Source organism: Penicillium chermesinum, assembly GCF_028974085.1.
Source record: "Penicillium chermesinum strain IBT 19713 chromosome Unknown utg000002l:1.0-5270490.0:1.0-5274688.0, whole genome shotgun sequence".
Classification (NCBI taxonomy): Eukaryota; Fungi; Ascomycota; class Eurotiomycetes; order Eurotiales; family Aspergillaceae; genus Penicillium; species Penicillium chermesinum.
Window position 1 is genome coordinate 2,210,320 of NW_026695312.1, and position 16,997 is coordinate 2,227,316.

The 16,997-nt window shown below is 50.0% G+C and overlaps 9 protein-coding genes across 9 annotated transcripts; 4 read left to right on the plus strand and 5 right to left on the minus strand.

Annotated features, from left to right (window-relative positions):
* Positions 1-212: 212 nt before the first annotated feature.
* On the minus strand, positions 213-2,331 carry N7468_001648 (mRNA decapping enhancer EDC3; the record flags this gene model as incomplete). The annotated part of the gene is made up of 3 exons (XM_058470945.1): positions 213-460; positions 533-2,146; positions 2,217-2,331. The coding sequence occupies 3 exons, from the start codon at positions 2,329-2,331 to the stop codon at positions 213-215; spliced, it is 1,977 nt and encodes a 658-aa protein (XP_058334086.1).
* A 1,303-nt stretch (positions 2,332-3,634) lies between these two features.
* On the minus strand, positions 3,635-4,554 carry N7468_001649 (ankyrin repeat domain-containing protein; the record flags this gene model as incomplete). The annotated part of the gene is made up of 2 exons (XM_058470946.1): positions 3,635-4,109; positions 4,169-4,554. 2 exons carry the CDS (start codon positions 4,552-4,554, stop codon positions 3,635-3,637), a joined length of 861 nt encoding a protein of 286 aa, XP_058334087.1.
* An 875-nt stretch (positions 4,555-5,429) lies between these two features.
* Positions 5,430-6,330, minus strand: N7468_001650 (ESCRT-III subunit protein DID4; the record flags this gene model as incomplete). The annotated part of the gene is made up of 5 exons (XM_058470947.1): positions 5,430-5,559; positions 5,605-5,879; positions 5,944-6,004; positions 6,055-6,269; positions 6,325-6,330. The coding sequence occupies 5 exons, from the start codon at positions 6,328-6,330 to the stop codon at positions 5,430-5,432; spliced, it is 687 nt and encodes a 228-aa protein (XP_058334088.1).
* Positions 6,331-6,623: 293 nt separating this feature from the next.
* N7468_001651 (mitofusin) lies at positions 6,624-9,585 on the plus strand (the record flags this gene model as incomplete). Its single annotated transcript, XM_058470948.1, has 3 exons — positions 6,624-7,036; positions 7,089-9,160; positions 9,224-9,585. The coding sequence occupies 3 exons, from the start codon at positions 6,624-6,626 to the stop codon at positions 9,583-9,585; spliced, it is 2,847 nt and encodes a 948-aa protein (XP_058334089.1).
* A 1,513-nt stretch (positions 9,586-11,098) lies between these two features.
* N7468_001652 (uncharacterized protein) lies at positions 11,099-11,383 on the minus strand (the record flags this gene model as incomplete). The annotated part of the gene is made up of 1 exon (XM_058470949.1): positions 11,099-11,383. One exon carries the CDS (start codon positions 11,381-11,383, stop codon positions 11,099-11,101), a length of 285 nt encoding a protein of 94 aa, XP_058334090.1.
* A 57-nt stretch (positions 11,384-11,440) lies between these two features.
* Positions 11,441-12,000, plus strand: N7468_001653 (uncharacterized protein; the record flags this gene model as incomplete). The annotated part of the gene is made up of 3 exons (XM_058470950.1): positions 11,441-11,495; positions 11,565-11,657; positions 11,707-12,000. Exons 1-3 carry the CDS (start codon positions 11,466-11,468, stop codon positions 11,998-12,000), a joined length of 417 nt encoding a protein of 138 aa, XP_058334091.1. The 5' UTR covers positions 11,441-11,465.
* Positions 12,001-12,720: 720 nt separating this feature from the next.
* N7468_001654 (triose-phosphate isomerase TPI1) lies at positions 12,721-13,937 on the plus strand (the record flags this gene model as incomplete). Its single annotated transcript, XM_058470951.1, has 6 exons — positions 12,721-12,758; positions 12,880-13,159; positions 13,261-13,335; positions 13,441-13,553; positions 13,636-13,850; positions 13,909-13,937. 6 exons carry the CDS (start codon positions 12,721-12,723, stop codon positions 13,935-13,937), a joined length of 750 nt encoding a protein of 249 aa, XP_058334092.1.
* A 269-nt stretch (positions 13,938-14,206) lies between these two features.
* On the minus strand, positions 14,207-15,687 carry N7468_001655 (mitochondrial distribution and morphology protein 10; the record flags this gene model as incomplete). The annotated part of the gene is made up of 2 exons (XM_058470952.1): positions 14,207-15,528; positions 15,591-15,687. The coding sequence occupies 2 exons, from the start codon at positions 15,685-15,687 to the stop codon at positions 14,207-14,209; spliced, it is 1,419 nt and encodes a 472-aa protein (XP_058334093.1).
* Positions 15,688-15,907: 220 nt separating this feature from the next.
* N7468_001656 (ribosome assembly factor MRT4) lies at positions 15,908-16,812 on the plus strand (the record flags this gene model as incomplete). The annotated part of the gene is made up of 2 exons (XM_058470953.1): positions 15,908-16,101; positions 16,269-16,812. 2 exons carry the CDS (start codon positions 15,908-15,910, stop codon positions 16,810-16,812), a joined length of 738 nt encoding a protein of 245 aa, XP_058334094.1.
* Positions 16,813-16,997: the final 185 nt, after the last annotated feature.

Below are 16,997 nucleotides of genomic sequence, written 5' to 3' on the forward strand. Positions count from 1 at the left end.
ATTCCATGTTGCTATCGAGATAAAACACCATGGCGTCGCTATTCGAACCCATATTAAACGTCTGCTGACAATCGTGTAAGGACTTTTGATACGCTAATAATAATACATGCCCCAGCTTCGAACTGTAAACGCACACCCCGACTCCGGCCGGCAACCACGAAAGAAATTGAACGCCGTAAATGATTCTGTTCGTTATCGTGAAATCGAGTCGGTCAAGTCATCGAAGCTTGAAAACGCAGCGGAACCACCCAGCGATTGCCAAAGTCGATACCATGGCGACGACGCGTGCCATATTTGCGCCAAACAATTTGGGGAATACCAATGTCTGCAACGGTCACACTCCACGAGTCACCTTCACCAGAGGTGAGAGCATTGAGAACACCTGTTTTTGGAGCACCAAGGCAGACAACCGACGAGGCATCTACACAGAGACGGGCTCCCTCAACTAGAGTGACATCACCTATCGAAAGAAATTAGCACTCGGTCTTTCAAAAAGCAAGCGTGAGAACGGCACATACCACCCGAAGCAGACATTCCCGAGGAATATCAACCGAGAGAACATTGATGGTGCTCCGGTTCATCCAGGAAATCATCTCAAAAGCAACACCTTGATCGTCGGTTCGGAGGTCATCAAAAGCAAGGTGCATGCCGAAGAGAGCGTCGATAATCAAATCAGGGCTGACGGTAGGATCAGAGGTCGAGAGTCGAGCAGAAACATCTTCCCATTTCATCACACGTCCTCCGCTCTTCTTGAAGATATCCAACTGCTTGCGACAATTCTCGAGTAGCTCGGCTGCTGAATCGCCCCCGAGAAGACAAACAGTGACCCGGTGACCACGGTTTCTCAGATGACGTGCCGCAGAGATAGCCCGTGCCCCCGTACGATGGTTACCAGTCAGAAGGAGAATAGTAGGCGCAGCAGTATCGCTGGAGAGGAGATAGACAGCCCCTTCAGCGATTCCACGTCCCGCATTCTCCGTGAGAATATCGTCCGTAAGTCCGAACTCAGCCACTGCAATCTGCTCAACCTCGAGAGTTTGCAGGGGACTTACCGTCGGGCAACTGCGGTTTGTAGTCGCAAGGCGTAATGAAGCCACAGGTGGATTCGTACCAACTATAGGCGAGACGGACGACCGAGCATGGCGAGGACTTGTGGTACGTGAGGCGTTCAATTGTCCACGCCCCAGGGTATTGATCTGCATCAATATGGAGCTATTCTTGCGAGTGGTCCGTGCAGGTACTCTGGATCGACCACGCCCAGAGACATTTTCACCGCTGTGACGGGCATCACTGATTGCTTCCAACTCTTCAGCAGTATCACTGTTCTGGGGACTATCAAGGACATTTTCAGACCAGTGAAGGTTCTTGCCACCATTGGTTCCAGGCTTAGGCTTTCGGTTGAAGCTTACCAGGCGAGCCTCGTCAGCAGTAGTGTCATCGTTTCGGATCTCCTCGAATACTCGGCGCTTGTCGAATTTCGAAAGATTGCTTTGAAAGTCAAATTCACCCAGTTCTTGGATGTCGGTTGCCTCCTCTGTGGCCCATCCACTAAGATCTTCCGCGTAGGAGCGGCGTGTCTTCTTGCGGAGCGTTGCGGCTGACTTGCTGGGATGCTCCGGGGAGATATCGGCTGCGCGACCAACTGATTCCACAAAGGCTGTCTGGCGCCAGCCCTTGCTCTTTGGATTGGTACTCGCTGCAACACCGTGCTTGCCCACATATCCATCATTGCCCCTGCGATTGCGTCGCGAAGCTTGCTTGGAGGGATTCACGCTTTGTGCGGGCGGGACCTTCTGGTCCCCGACACTACCGCTGCTTGTCCCCGGGGTCAACTCAAGGTTACTGAAAGGCTCCGTCAGCGAAGCTGTAGTCGGAGCAGCTGCTTGGCGAGTTGACTGTGAAGCTGATTGAGACTGGGCCATTGTGTGGGTTGGCGTTGAGGTAGTTTTGGAATAGCTCAGGATAGCAGGGTCTACAAACTGCTGTTGAAGACGTGCATTGGAAAGAGGAGCCGTAGGTTGAGGGAGATGTTGAAGCGAAGGCATTTTCTGGAGAGGTGGAGTACTCGATTGTAGCGACAGATCCGTGATCCCAGAGGCATCGATGGTAAAGGAAGGAAAATGCTGGCCATTCCACAAGAGCGTGACTGGAATTGAAACGGAGATTTGTTAGGCTTCGGTAGGACCAACGAGATGCTCTACCACGGAGCTACTCACCATTGTGAAGCATGAGATTCCGACCCACGACGTCAGCGACTTGACCTTGGAGCCTCCCACCAGGCGGTTCTTGCAAAGTCACAAGCACATTGTAGCCTATAAACTCTGCGGCCATGGTTGCAGAAGCCTCCAAAGTGGACAACTCTCACGATCAGAGAAAATGCGCGAGAATACTCCGCTAGCACAAGGTGGAGAAGACTACTTTCTCGGAGAAGAAGCTCGGGCAGCTTGGACAACGACATCACGTGCCAATATATGCCGGATCCGATAAGAGCAGGATAAGCAGTCCGATAAGGATCAATGTGGGGTGAGCGATAAGCTTTCGTATATAGGTGGGATCTGTTCCTGTCAAATCCAATCTGTGCTGCTTCATAATGGTAGTATTTATCTCTAGGAAGATAGCAGAAGGTCTTCACTCTTTAAGTCTATTTAGAGTCTGCTATATTATACTTGAGATTTCAAGAGCTTCTCTATTCTTCATTCTCCGTTACAATCAACTTTGATGGGCAATAGCGAAGTATGTCGCTCTTGTCATTTGAAAATTCTCGTTTCGTAACGCTGCGTTATTTACTCTTTGTCTATGTAGAAATCCAGGAGTTTGATGTTTTAGGCGGAAAATAATGGACCAATGAAAACATAACTATAAGACCGCCGCCCTAGCTGCGCATCACTTATCCAATCATGTCAAATCTTGTCCCGCATCCACAGCAAATGCTTCATCTTGGAGTAAAGATCCACTCTGGGAAGAAAGCTTTGAGCCGCATCCTCACGTACTGAGAGTGTCTCGAATTCTGGAGTGGTCAAATGGTATCTTGACGTGATGTCTTCTATCTGCGACATAATATGCATGTCTCGGTGTATGCATTTGAACAGGTCTGCAATAAAGAGGCTGGCGGTTACACACAGCTTATCAGTAGTCATAGACCCGGCAAAAAATGACTCATAAAGGCTACACGCCCGCCCCCTGCGTGTAGCAAATAAGGGAGAACTCCAGTCGGCACGCTTAGAAGCCTGTCATTGGGCACCTTGAATTGCGTGGTTTTGGAATGCCCGAGGTAGTGACTTATCTATAGTTCCCCGCTAATGTGTGCAGCTTCAAACAATTTCCTAGTCTGGACTGTTCTAGGCTCGATCGCCTTGGGCGAATAGTGGACACTTGGAAAGATAGCTTCGGATAGTACTTGTCATATACTGTGTATCTACCGTCAAGAGGTTCGATTGCAGTATCAGCATGGTCAAGCTCTTGCTGGCTATTGTTATACAGGCCTTGAATATGATTGTGTTAATTGCAAAATAGTACAGGAAAGCGCGCTTAAGATAACTAATGTCGAATGCTGGCGAACAGTAGCCTAAATCGTAGACCAGACCATCCAACATCAGTGATACATGACCGAGCATATCAAGAAGAAAAGGACAAGCTACTTGCTTTTCTCGAGTGCATGGATAACCTCCCGCTGATTTAACATTCGTGCATACTCCAGGGCTGTGCGACCTTTTGCATCTTTATTATTCAAGTTCGCTCCTTTGCTGACCAAGTAGCTAACCACATCCGCTTTGCCGAGTTCAGCCGCTTTATGCAGAGGCGTTCCGAGCATGAAAGAGGATAGCGTCCGAGAAGGATAATGATCCTTGTACATAGTTGAATTGATAGATGCCCCTTTTTCTAGAAGAAGGCTTAAGACCGCAATGATATCCGAATTCCGTTCAATTGCGTGATGGAGAAGTTGGCCTTTTCGAACATCTCCGCCGCGACTGAGCATGAGCTGGATGACTGATACTGGCGCGCTCTCGACAGCAAGGGAAAGTGGAGTGAAATCAATAACACATTGTCGATTAGGATCAGCTCCATGGTCAAGGAGCCAAGCTACCATCTCCTCATCTGTAATAGCATACCTAAACAAATGCTATAACGGCATCGATGATATAGTCAAGATTATTGGGACGAGCCTTACCCTAGTACAGTAGGTTTGAGTTCGCTCATAGGCTGGTTGATATCCCATCCATTTTTAAGGAATACTTCCAGGGCATCCTTTCCCTTCGCATTAACGGCTTCCAGAGCATAGAGCGGATCCATAGGCAAGCCGCAATCAAGGAGCTCTTTGATGAACTGTACGTCGTCTCGTTTGGTGGCTTCGATCATTATCGCATAGAAGTCGCAGATGTCAAAGCCGTCTGACGACGAACTTTGTGATTCAAGAATCTCCCGAAATGTCTGAATATCACCGCTAACACAAGAAGCACGCAATACCTCAAGAGTCGCTGGTGGCGTCCGAGTTGGAATTTGAGGGTAATCGCTCGGTTGGACGGGAAGGTAGTCTGGTGGCGGTAGGACATCCATAGTGAATCTTAATGGGATGTCTTCACGATTTCTTTGAGACCTGTGCTAGGGGGGCTGAATGAAGCGGAAGGTATATCCTGCGCAGTAGGTGACGAGGGAGAGGTATTTAAGTTGAGTCGAAGTCATCAGACACCGAATCCGCATTCCCACGCACTGGGTTAGCCAATTAGAAGGTTTACACAATAGGCGGTGCTTGCAGCAAAATGCTGCTGTTCCTTTCTCTGTAAAAATTATAAGGACCGCTGCTGGTGTTATTGGCGGTCAATTAGTATCGTAGAACCACAGAGGGTACTAAAATATATGATGTTACCTAAGGCTTCAACCTTATGTTCAACTGAACATGATAAGCGAAGGAAAATAATATGGAACTTTGCGTCAAAATTTACGGGATGCTCCATGGTTATTGGCCATGGGAGAACCGTCCTCTCGGAGGACATGAAGCAAGACTACGACGTTGCCATCTTGGCCATCCAAGGATCCTTTGACTACAAAAGAGGATAGTTGAAGAAAATATTCAAATCAATGCGAATTTTTCTTAAGATTGCCAGAACCTGGTACAATGCCAGTTCCATAAGCAGCCCTCCCTGCTTTAGTTCCACTCTTAGTAGCTTCATTAGATCAGGAAGATTAAAAGATGTCCTCTAGCCTCAAAGATAAGTATTCTCTACTGTACAGCGTGTCGCAACAGACGTAGTTAGAAAAAGGAAGCAATGGCCTTGATTGATTGTATCATACGCTAGTAGTTGGCTATAGGGAGATTATCAAAATTTCGAGTATAACAGTAAAGGGGTGGTCTGTAAGGCAGGCATGTAAAACCTTGGAATCGCCGGATAGAGCAGGATGTCATGAGAAGCAAGAATTTGTGACTATTGCCACTATCGCCGAAGACCGTCTAGCCTAGCCTGGAGGTCATCATCGTCAGCGTGACCACCACCACCAACTGCTTGCGCAACCCTTGCTTCGCCGGTTGACTCTTTTTTGAATATCGGAAGGTGTTTCGCCAAGCTGATGAGTAAGTTAGCATCGGTCTCCCATTTGTAACCGACGCACGGGAGGTCACATACTGCTTGGCCCAAGTCGACACCAATCCCATCCAAAACTTCCTTAACAAGATCTTCGCTCTCATCTTCTTCGCCCTCCATCCCAGTGGCCTCGTCGATTGCGTCGTCCATTGTCTCTTGTCGCTCATCCATAATTTCGTTTTCGCGTTCGAACTCCATGGCGATGCGTTGCAAAGCCGGAAGGTTCATAGATCGGTTCATACTCCCTAGGAGATGTGTGGCGCCCTTCATAGATTGCATCATTTGTTCATTGCTTCGCACCGTCTAGAAAAGCATTGCGATTAGCTTCTTTGGGTCTGCTGAAGGTGGAAGAAGAAGAGTCACAAACCTGAATGCGGAGCGAAATAGCCTGTAGCTGTGTGCGCATTTGATAGAATTTCTGGATGTATCTTTGAAACTTTAGTTCGGACCCCATCAACCACAGGGCCGCCCAACATACCGTCGTGTCCGAACCAAATCTTTGGCTTGGATCTTGCAGGCACCAATCTGACCATTCTTTGCACTCTTCTTGATATCCTGTACCAATTTCTTCTCTTGGTTCTCTAGCTTTGTGCGCTCTCGGTCTAATTCGCGCTGAGTTCGATCCAGAGCTCGCTGGTGCTTGCGCAGACGTTCCGCAGGTGTCATGCGCTTGCCGAAGGCCCATTCAACGATCTATGCTAGCGGTCAGTCAAAAGAAGATAAGCGGCGATAGTGCCATGTATCTTACATTCATGTTGGCTTTGAATAGGCCGGGTTGCTTGTCAAGATAGAGGGGAAAGGGAGGGGTTGCCTAGTATTTACAGTCCAGCAGTGACATCAGGCGGGCGTTGGAGATGCTCCCGCCGAGCTAACTCAGTGAGGGAATGACACCTCATGTTTAAGGCCACAAAGAATCGTAAGTTTTAATGCGCGCAGTCACATGCGCGCCCTAAACCTTTTTGGTTCGAATCATCGTCACATCCCAGGTTTTGTCCCTGTTCAACAAACAAAGTCTCGGATGGCTCACATACCCACGCTCATATCGCCATGAGTCAGGATTATTTCGCCAGTGATGGCTCCTCAAAGGCCAGCTCGTCTCACGAAGCTCCTGGTCAAGAGGAGCAAAGCCCTTTTTACCGGCCCCCGCCGGCCTACATGACAGTGGGTAATGGTTCGACCTCGGAAAGTGCTACGGCTTTGATGGCTTCCTTAGCCCATGATTCAGGCTACGGAGGAAGCATTGCTGGTGATAGTGCCCATGAAGACTCAAGTGCCGCATGGCGCGCTGGACTCATGGAGGACCGACCGACTCCTTTGCATACCCCAACACGCCCCGGTGAATGGAATCCAGAAGGTGAGGCATCTGTTGGAAAGAGCGCAGAGGTGATCCTTGACTCACAGCATCCTGCAGCTGAAAATGAGAAGCAAGTTGTTGCAAGCCATGTGCATCAACTTCTCTTGTATGTATATCTAACTCAGTCACTTTTGAAGATGCTAACCATATTTCTTCAGCTACTCGAACCGGACTAAACTCGGCCGCGCAATCTCCAGAACAGTTGAAACCTTGAAGGAACTCCAGGATATGAACCGCAAATGGCCCGCGGTTTACCCTACCGTGCAAGGCGCCGCGTCCGCAGAGCGTCCGGCGCTTCAACAAGCACACTCCTACGTTGGAGACGAGAATAATACACACGGCTCTCCATCTCGCCCCGAGATCAAGCGTGCTAGCACAGTAAACCCAGAGGACATGGGCGAATCCAGTGCAAATGCGGAAGCGCGCGCACCCGCTGTTGAACCCAGATTGGTGACTCCACAAATCGCTCAAGAATTCTCCATCCTGAAGCTGGATCTGAAGCTGGGTGCTCTCTCACACGCCGAGCTGGTCCACTCGCTCGAAAAGGCCTCGATTGCGTCATTATTGGATGGAAAAATTAGCCAGAGCATCAAGCATCTCTTGTCTCTCCGGGAGCGAATTGAGGATACTTCAAGTAAGGTCCTGATTACTGGAGATCTTAATGCTGGGAAATCAACTTTCTGTAATGCTCTGCTTCGGCGCAAAGTCTTACCGGAGGACCAGCAGCCATGCACCAGTATTTTTTGTGAAGTTCTCAATGCCAGAGAGAATGCCGGGGTTGAGGAAGTACACGCTGTGCACAAAGATACGCCATATAACCGCCATGATGAAAGCACATACGATGTCTACTCACTGAGCGAACTCGAAAACATTGTGGTGGACAATTCGAAATACATGCAATGCAAGGTCTACGTGAAGGATGCAAGGACAATTGACGAGTCCCTGCTCAACAATGGCGTCGTCGACATTGCTTTGATTGATGCTCCGGGATTAAACGCCGACTCTCTGAAGACGACCGCTGTTTTCGCCCGACAAGAGGAAATCGATGTGGTTGTCTTCGTGGTTTCTGCAGCCAACCATTTTACCCTCTCCGCAAAGGAATTCATCCTCAACGCGGCACATGAGAAAGCTTATATGTTCATGGTGGTAAACGGGTTCGACCAAATCCGTGACAAACAACGCTGCGAACGCATGATTCTTGACCAGGTCAACAAGCTCAGCCCTCGGACTTACAAGGAGGCTGCTGAGCTCGTTCATTTCGTGTCGAGCAATGCTATTCCAGTGGCCCCGCCGATGCAAACCTCTCAATCTGGGTCTGGTAGCGGTGGAGGCGGTGATGGTGGCGATGATGGAAACGGTTCCGACAAAGAGAATGACGAAGACAATGGCAAAGGGAAAGGGAAGGACAAGGGCAAAGAGAGGGAGAAGCTTCAAGATTTTGAAAATCTCGAGTCGTCCTTGAGACGCTTTGTTCTCGAAAAGCGATCCCGTTCAAAACTCGCACCGGCAAGGACCTATCTTTTGAACCTTCTCGCTGATATCACCTCTCTTGCTACGGTTAACCGCGAGGTTGCCGAGTCAGAACTCACCCGAGTTACAGCCGAATTGGCAGACTTGGAACCTGCATATGAGAATGGCAAGAAGAAGAGGAGCGAGCTGGGAGATGGTGTTGATAAAGCCATTGACGAATCATGCGACGATGTCTACAACTATACGCGGAATACATTGACTCAAACTATTGATCGCGTTTCAGATGCTGATCTGGGCGTCGAGTACCCCGGCCTCTTCGCTGTGTTCTCATATGCCGATGACCTGAAGCTGGCCATGCTGGATCAAATCTCAGCAGCTGTCACAGGATGCGAGGAATATGCCCGGGATAAGACCATCCAAGGCGTGGGCTTCATTCAAAACATTGGCCTTTTGCACGTTGGTCCAGAAAAATTCTCTCCCCTGAACTTCCGCGGAGACCTGATGTTCCGTCGTGGCCGTCGTCATGCCCTTGCTCGACAAGTCGACACCGAGGTCGAATTGTGGGACTTCTTCGATTTTGCTGGTCTCTGGGAGCGACAAGAGAAGATGGCTGGAACAGGTATGGCGATGACAGCTGTCACCGTGCTTGGCAGTCGAGCATTAGGTGGCTTCAGCTGGGTCGACAGCGCGTTAAGTGCAGTCAAGATCCTTGGGCCTAATAACCTGCGTCGACTTTTCCTTCCCGGTGTCGCTGCTGCTGGTGAGTCTCCTATATATCATTGATTTTCTCCTTCAATTTACTGATGACTGACCAATTTTGCAGCTCTTTTGACCGCCGCATTCGTGGTGTCGTCCATCCCGACTTCCTTACCTCCCCGCTTATCTCGGAAGATTGCGGCAAAGCTTTCAGAAATGGACTACGTGCATTCCAACGCTAACCGCATTTCCTCCGAGGTGCGTCGCATTCTTCGTTTGCCTGCCACCAATTTGCAGGCTTGTCTCGCTCAGGACATTGAGGACCTTGCTCGGCGGAAGCAAGAGGTTACAAAGGTTAAACAGGAAAGTGAAGTTGCCGCGAAGTACTTTGGCAACCTATTCCGCGAAAGCAACGAAAACCGCACCGCCGTTGAAGACATTGACCTTGATGGTCCACTGCCTGGTGCTATGGGTGCTTACCATGTATGAGCTGGGATGCCACTGCTCTCTCACATGTCATCCATTCTCCCCGTTCGTTGAAGCCCCAATTTTGAAAATGTACATATGTCCGTTCATGCGCTTTCCATTTTTTCTCATATTGATATCCCTACTCTTGTGGTTTCGCCTCTTTGCTGCTCAAATGCGTGGCCAAAGAGCACCGAAATTAGCATTTTGTTTGACATTTTATGGCGTGCAGGCGTGCATCAAGGGTCATTAGTGTCTACTCAAGAATCACCATTTCAATTGACACTGTAAATTACCTTTCTCTTTCTAACTCTGGAACAATTCCCTTTTTCTTTTTCATTTTTTTTTCTGGTTGAGTCATACCAATCAGTACATCAACGTCCTGCTATCTCGATCGTTTCCCATACATTCTTCGAGATAAGACGAGTCATTCTGCATGAACGGGTATTGACAGCGAGACTATGGTATGATAACTTCAACTGGAGGGTCTTGATCAGCTCAGCGCAAGAAGAAAGTACATACCGTAAACTAAGTTGCCCTTCCTTGTGTGTGACCGAAACGCAGAAGCGCACTCGCAACAAATGCATTGGAGTGGCAGGATAGCCAACCACGGCCACGGAGACCTTCCGCCGAAGCATTTCTCTTGAGAAAGCTGGCATTTTCGCTGGGTTCAACAGAAGCGCAGGTACAATGAGTGAGTCCTCGTTACCGTAGACGGTGTGGCCAACCTCTCAGTCCACGACGGAAATAGCATGAGTTCCAGAGGGTTCAGACTGGTCCCGCCACCTCCTTTCTCCTCCACATGCTTATGTATTATCTGAATCGAAGCCATAATCTGCGCTAGTACGGCAGGTGCAGGCGCTTTGCTGTATATGAATTCTGGGTTCGACATTCTGAGCCTGGTTATCGTTTGTCGGCTACTTGCGATATATCCTCCGGCGGCACCAAACGATTTGATGAAGGTACCCAATCAATATGTCAACCTGACTGGGATCAATGTTGAAATAATCACATATTCCTCTTCCCTTCGGACAAGTAGCACCTATCTCAATGTGCTTCATCGATAAAGAGATATGGCCTTATAGCGCTTCTTCAGCTAATCATCTCCGGTAAATCGAACATCGATCCTTCCATGGAGTACAGGCCCTCAAACGAAAATCAAGACTTTCTTCCACTGTAGGCGTGATGAAGCTGCGTTTCTTAGTTTTCGCTCAAGACATTCCAGGTCGCTATGTTTTAAAAGGCAACGGTCGCCGCCGAAGTCCTCTCCCTGAATCTAATCGATGCGTGGTTGGGGCTCATCCGAAAGAAAGAGATCGCCTTGCACAACCAGCGCTGAGAAGACGCTCGAGTTGGTGCCAACCCCCATGGAAGAAATCATAGCCGGTTCCTTCCCAACATAGGAGGCAACTAGCCTCTCGACCTCAGAGGCCAAGATTGAAGCATCACAGCGACCATTTTATCTACTTGTGATGGCGCAGTACTAGCTCAGACTAGTATTGAGACTTCATCATGGGCGGTTTCGCCGTTGTCCCCGTCAAATTGGCGTCGTCCGGCTGAGCAAGGGTTCTGCTGACGACATGGGAGTTGCGCTGACCAACACCATCAACATTGGGATCTGGAAGAAGACAGTAGTAAAATGCTGGATGAACCTAAAGTAAGTGATGCCTCTACGGTAGTTTTCATATGATCCTCGGGGGGCTAATTGCTGATTCGTGTCTATCAGTGGCTCTTCCAAGCTGGTTCTCGACCACATCCCATTTACTGCCCAGCCGGGCGAGAAGGTCGCTATCTGTGGTCGAACTTGAAGGTATGCGCGCATACGCGTGATGAGGAAATTTTCTAATTCGAAATAACTATCTTCTATATAGTAAAACAGCATACTTGTGGCAGCATTGTTCCATATGATTGATCTATCGGATGGTCGAATCCTGGTAGATGGGCTCGACCTTACCAGAATTTCGAGACAGCGATTGCGAGAATCCCTCAACGGGCTTTCATAGGATTCACTCCTCCTTAATAAGTGGACCGTGCGGGAAAATATCGATTTCTTTGCTACGAGCTCCGACAACGTTATTTGCGACGCCCTCAAAGCGGTGCATCTTCGGAAGGTCGTCGAAGATAAAGATCTGTGGTTCCTGACAGTATAATACCTTTTCTCATGGTCAGAGGCAGCTAGTCTGTCTTACACGAGCCATTGTGCGTCACGGTAATGTTCTGGTGTGCGACAAAGCAACACGCAGGATGCGCTATGAGATTGCAGATATTGATAAAAACGCTAGACCTAGAATTCATTGTCGATGCGCATACGGAAGAACTTATGCAGACCTTATCCGCTCACATTTTCTTTCAAGTGCTATTCTGGCTATTACTCATCGAAGTTCAAGTGTTCTGGACTTTGATCGTGTTCTCGTCATGGAGGAGGGTCGAATCGTCTAGAACGGCCATCGGCAAAAGCTTGAACAAAAAGTGAGGAAGCTCATTCTCGGTTCTTCTTCGCGCCACAGAAGGTTGAACGGTGCTTACTAGACACACGCCAGCTCACCTTAAACTTGAAATATTAGCCTCAACACTACCTCGGACACAAGTACTAGTAGATACATGTGACACGAACATATAAACATCAGTCCCAAGGGTCTACTTCTCAGTTCGACCTTTTCTTTGGGTTAAGGTCCTTATTTCAAGTACCTGGGACTGACCAACAAACTATCCACACAGCCGATGAGTTTCTATAGGAACTTGAAACCTGTGCACCTTCCATGCTTCCAAGGTAGCAACTGCTGGGCTCCAGGGCTCCTGATCCGGTTATGTCATTGACGGCCCCGCATTGATGATATACTTCCACGTTGTACACAGCCGCCAGCATGCCCAACAGTACCAGACTTCATTCGTAGGATACGAGTCGAATAACAATCTATGAGTATAAGAGACACAAATCAAACAAGACTGGAGGAAAACATGACTAGCACCGAAGCTTTTAGTCGGGGCGATGGGACGATGCGAAAAAGCACGATAATTACTGGGCCAAGCGCCCGTGCCGGGCCGACTGTTCGGGTCTGCCCCTCCAACTTGGACCTCTTCAACTTTCTTAATCTGCTTCTTTCCTCTTCTTCCTTCCCCGTCTTCTCTAAAAAAGAACAATCTCACACTCTACCCAAAATGCCTCGCCAATTCTTCGTCGGTGGTAACTTCAAGATGTAAGTCCCTTGCTCCTCACCTCACCCCTCCACGCGTGACGTCAAGCGCGAGGGCCCCTCCATGCCCCTCCCAACTCTGGAAGACTACCGCGTCGAACTGGGCCATTGACTTTCTCTCTAGGAACGGTGTTGCTGAGAGCATCACCAACATCGTGAAGAACCTCAACTCTGCCAAGCTCGACAGCAACACCGAGGTTGTCATCTCTCCTCCCGCTGTGTACCTCACTCTCACCCGCAGCCTGGCCGACCCCAAGATCGGTGTTGCCGCCCAGAACGTCTTCGACAAGCCTAACGGTGCTTTCACCGGTGAAATTAGCGTTGAACAGCTGAAGGACACCAAGATCGATTGGGCTGTCATTGGCCACAGCGAGCGCCGTGTCCTCCTCAAGGAGTCCGACGAGGTATGTAGAATCTTCAAGCTATGTAGACCGCGAGCTCTATAGCAGCTCCTACTCCGCAATCGCCATGCGCATCCCAGTGACTGATTTCTGGCGCTTCGCAGTTCATTGCCCGCAAGGTCAAGGCCGCCGTCGAGGGCGGCCTCTCTGTCATCTTCTGCATTGGTGAGACCCTGGAGGTACGTCATGCCAAGTTACCCGTTTTTTCGTCCCGGTGAAGGTGGGTCACCGGGGCGCGACTCTGGGACGTTCTTCCCCGCTTACACCCGATTGTTTGGTAATAGGAGCGTGAGGCCAACAAGACCATCGAGGTCGTCACCCGCCAGCTGAACGCTGCCGCCGCCGAGCTCAGCAAGGAGCAGTGGGAGAAGGTTGTTATCGCCTACGAGCCCGTCTGGTAAGCTACCCATCGCGGCCAGGCCCCGCTCAAGGCCACTCTAATTCGAGGATATTGCTAAACCCGCTTGCTTTTGAATTAGGGCTATCGGTACCGGTAAGGTCGCTACTACCGAGCAGGCGCAGGAGGTTCACGCCGCTATTCGCAAGTGGCTCGGTGAGGCCATCTCCCCCAAGGCCAAGGAGGACGTCCGCATTATCTACGGTGGCTCCGTTAGCGAGAAGAACTGCCGCGAGCTGGCTACCCAGCCCGATGTTGACGGCTTCCTTGTTGGCGGTGCCAGCCTGAAGCCAGCTTGTAAGTTTTCCATCACCACGAGACCTCGCCTGTGTTATATGCTAATTTGCTACTGCAGTCGTCGACATCATCAACGCCCGCATCTAAGGTGCCTTAGATTATCGATATCCATAGGTAGCTCTGCCATCATGTGGTAGGCATAGAGCCCAAATACTAAGTGTCAAAAACTTCGAACGTGAGAAATGTTATCATGAATCTATGTACAAGGTTATTTCCAACCATATTCACATGTAAGGTGTATTAAACATCCTGGACAGGATCGTAGACGGGGCGTTCCACCGGTAGTCAAAGAGGAATTAAGAAAAAAAAAGGTAAATAACGTGATAGTGAGCGTGATTGAATGTAAAACCACGCCCCTATGAAGAATACATCACCGAAACCCCCACCCCGCGCCAATACGAGGGTCCACTGCCATTGGGTCCCATCGAGAATGAGCCCGGGCCGAGCCCGACTCCCGCGCTCACGAGCAACTCCTTGACTCGACCCTCCCAAAGCAATCGGACGTTCCAGGATTGGTCCACACGGAGCTTGATGACCGAATCATCGGCTTCGGTGTTGCTATCCTCGGGTGATACGACAGCAGGTTCGGGGCGCACCGGGTCCAAGGCAAGCGGAGGCGCTGCAGAGCCCGGGAGCGGGGTGGAAAAGTCATACAGGCGCACTTTGCGGCGAGCCCATTCGAGATCATCGTCCGCGAGGGGATCTGATTTCTTGTTCCGGCGCCAGAGCTCGAAGCCGGCAACCATTTCGCTCTCCCAGCTGTAGACATTGAAGCCGAACCGCGAGCTGAAGGCCAGGTTCGGTGACGCTCGCAGCGAGTATGTTGTGGAGAGCGAGCCAGTGATCGGCGTGAGGGTGAGGGTCAGAGTATATGGGAAGGATGAGATAGGGGAAGGGTGGGAGGAAGATGAGGATGATTGCACGGGCACTTCGGTCGCGGCAGGCAGGGTACTGAATCGTAAGCCTGTGGAAATGCCAATTAAGGACGAAATGGGCGAGTAGTATGCTTCTGCGCCAGCCGAGAGGAGTGAAGGCGCAGGCGGCGAACCCTCGCGGGGGTACCTGGGATCCGGTCCAAAATTCCAGAGTCCTCGCCAGCCAAACAAGGAGTTATCTGTACTGAATAGGTATTCATTGCTGTATTTGCCGGTATCGTGGGACAATGTAGCTAGCATTGATGCCTGCGGCGCCGATTTGGACAGCGGAGGTCCCTGAGTGGAACATACTGCTAATGACAGCTGCATGGTAGAGGATATCCTTCGTAGGAATAAGGCATTGAGTGTCGTCGGAGACGGAAGATGTAAGGAGCCATGCAGGAGCGTCGCTTTCGAATTGCTCGCATCGTTGATCGCATTGTTCTCTTCATCACCCATTAACGACGACGATGATGTATTCTTAAGGCCTGGGATATTGACTCCATCTAGAAGAGAGCCCCATTTCCATGTCTCGGCTGGGGCACTTGGGGCATGTACTTGGCGATATCCCGGGGAGATCTTTCTTAGAGGGACCAAGGCACTGCGACTGGGGGTGTCGTGGAACGGAACAGTGCTGAATAGATAGGAGACGGAACCGTCAAGCAATCCCACCGTGCCGAGGCTGTAGCTGGTCGCAAAATGAGGGGTGGACAGCGAAGACAAGCGGACGCGCAGTCTCTCGGGGGTAGAGAAATCCAATATTGCTATGACCCGTGTTAATGGCTGTCACTCTGCTCGCGTCTCCCTGGAGCTAATCACAACTTACATTGCGCAGTCGTGTTCAGCGATAAATAAGAATTGTCGCGATTCCAGTTTGTTGCCTCCGCGAAGGCAATCTGGATATATTCCATGAAGTCCAGCATTTTTCTGGATCGTCGAGGATCCCGCCCTCTCAACACACGGTTCGCGAGGAGTCGAGCGGAGGAACAGCTGGTTGCCCCATCGGGATTAGTGGGGGTCGGATAAGGACCGGCAAAACTTTTAGTCCGGTTATCAGCGAAGAAAAAAAATGCCACACTCGGAGCGACCCTGAGATCTAAAGATTCCAGTTGGATATTAAGTTACCCCCCACAACATATCATAATGCCTCGTTCAAAGCGTGCGCGCGTGGTCCAAGAGTCCAAGACCGCCAAGAAGGATCACAAGGAGCAAACCCGCCGTCTCTATGCCAATATTCGGGAATGTGTGGAGGAATATGATCATCTGTTTGTCTTCGCCGTGGACAACATGCGGAACACATATTTGAAGGATGTACGAGCCGAGTTCGCAGACAGCCGGTATGTCGAGTCCTGGTCCTTTCCATCCCTGTGGCATTTCCACAGACTCCAATGAGCGCCAGTGAAACCTCCATTCCATCCATTGATATCTCAATACCCCATAATTACTTGGACACGCGAACTCAAGAAAAACTATACAATGAACCCCGCTAACATCCTCATTTCAGTCTTTTCTTCGGTAAGACCAAGGTTATGGCAAAGGCCTTGGGCGACAGCCCCGAAACCGAAGCCGCACCAAACCTGCACCTTGTCACGCCGCACTTGACTGGAGCCGTCGGCCTTCTTTTCACCTCCCGCGCCGCCGAGTCTGTTATCGACTACTTCAACACTTTCCGCCCATCTGACTTTGCCCGTGCCGGCACGGAGGCCACCCGCTCATTCTCTATTCCCAACGGACTGGTCTATTCACGAGCTGGAGAGGTTCCTGCCGACCAGGACGAACCAATCAGTCACACCATGGAGCCTGCGCTTCGCAAGCTCGGTGTGCCAACCCGCTTGGTCAAGGGCAAGGTGATGCTCGAGCTGACAGAAGACCAAGAGGGGTACCCTGTTTGCCGGAAGGGCCAGATTTTGGATTCGCGACAGACTACCCTCATGAAGATGTTTGGTGTTACCTCGTCTGAATTCAAGGTGGATCTTAAGGCGCACTGGTCTCGCAAGACTAATGAAGTGGAGAACCTAGAGCAAGGTGGTATGGATGTCGATGCTTAGGCTTAGATATATCTCTGTCGTGTCGACTAAAAAAAAAAGAGAAAAGATTCTGTGGGCATCTTTCTGGAGTTTGGGGTGGCGCTTTTTCATTTGTCTCTATTCATTCTATCAAGATATACTGGACCTTATCTTCTGCTTCCATCTTTGGAAGCCCGGTCTTTCAATTGATGTGCCTATGATCATGG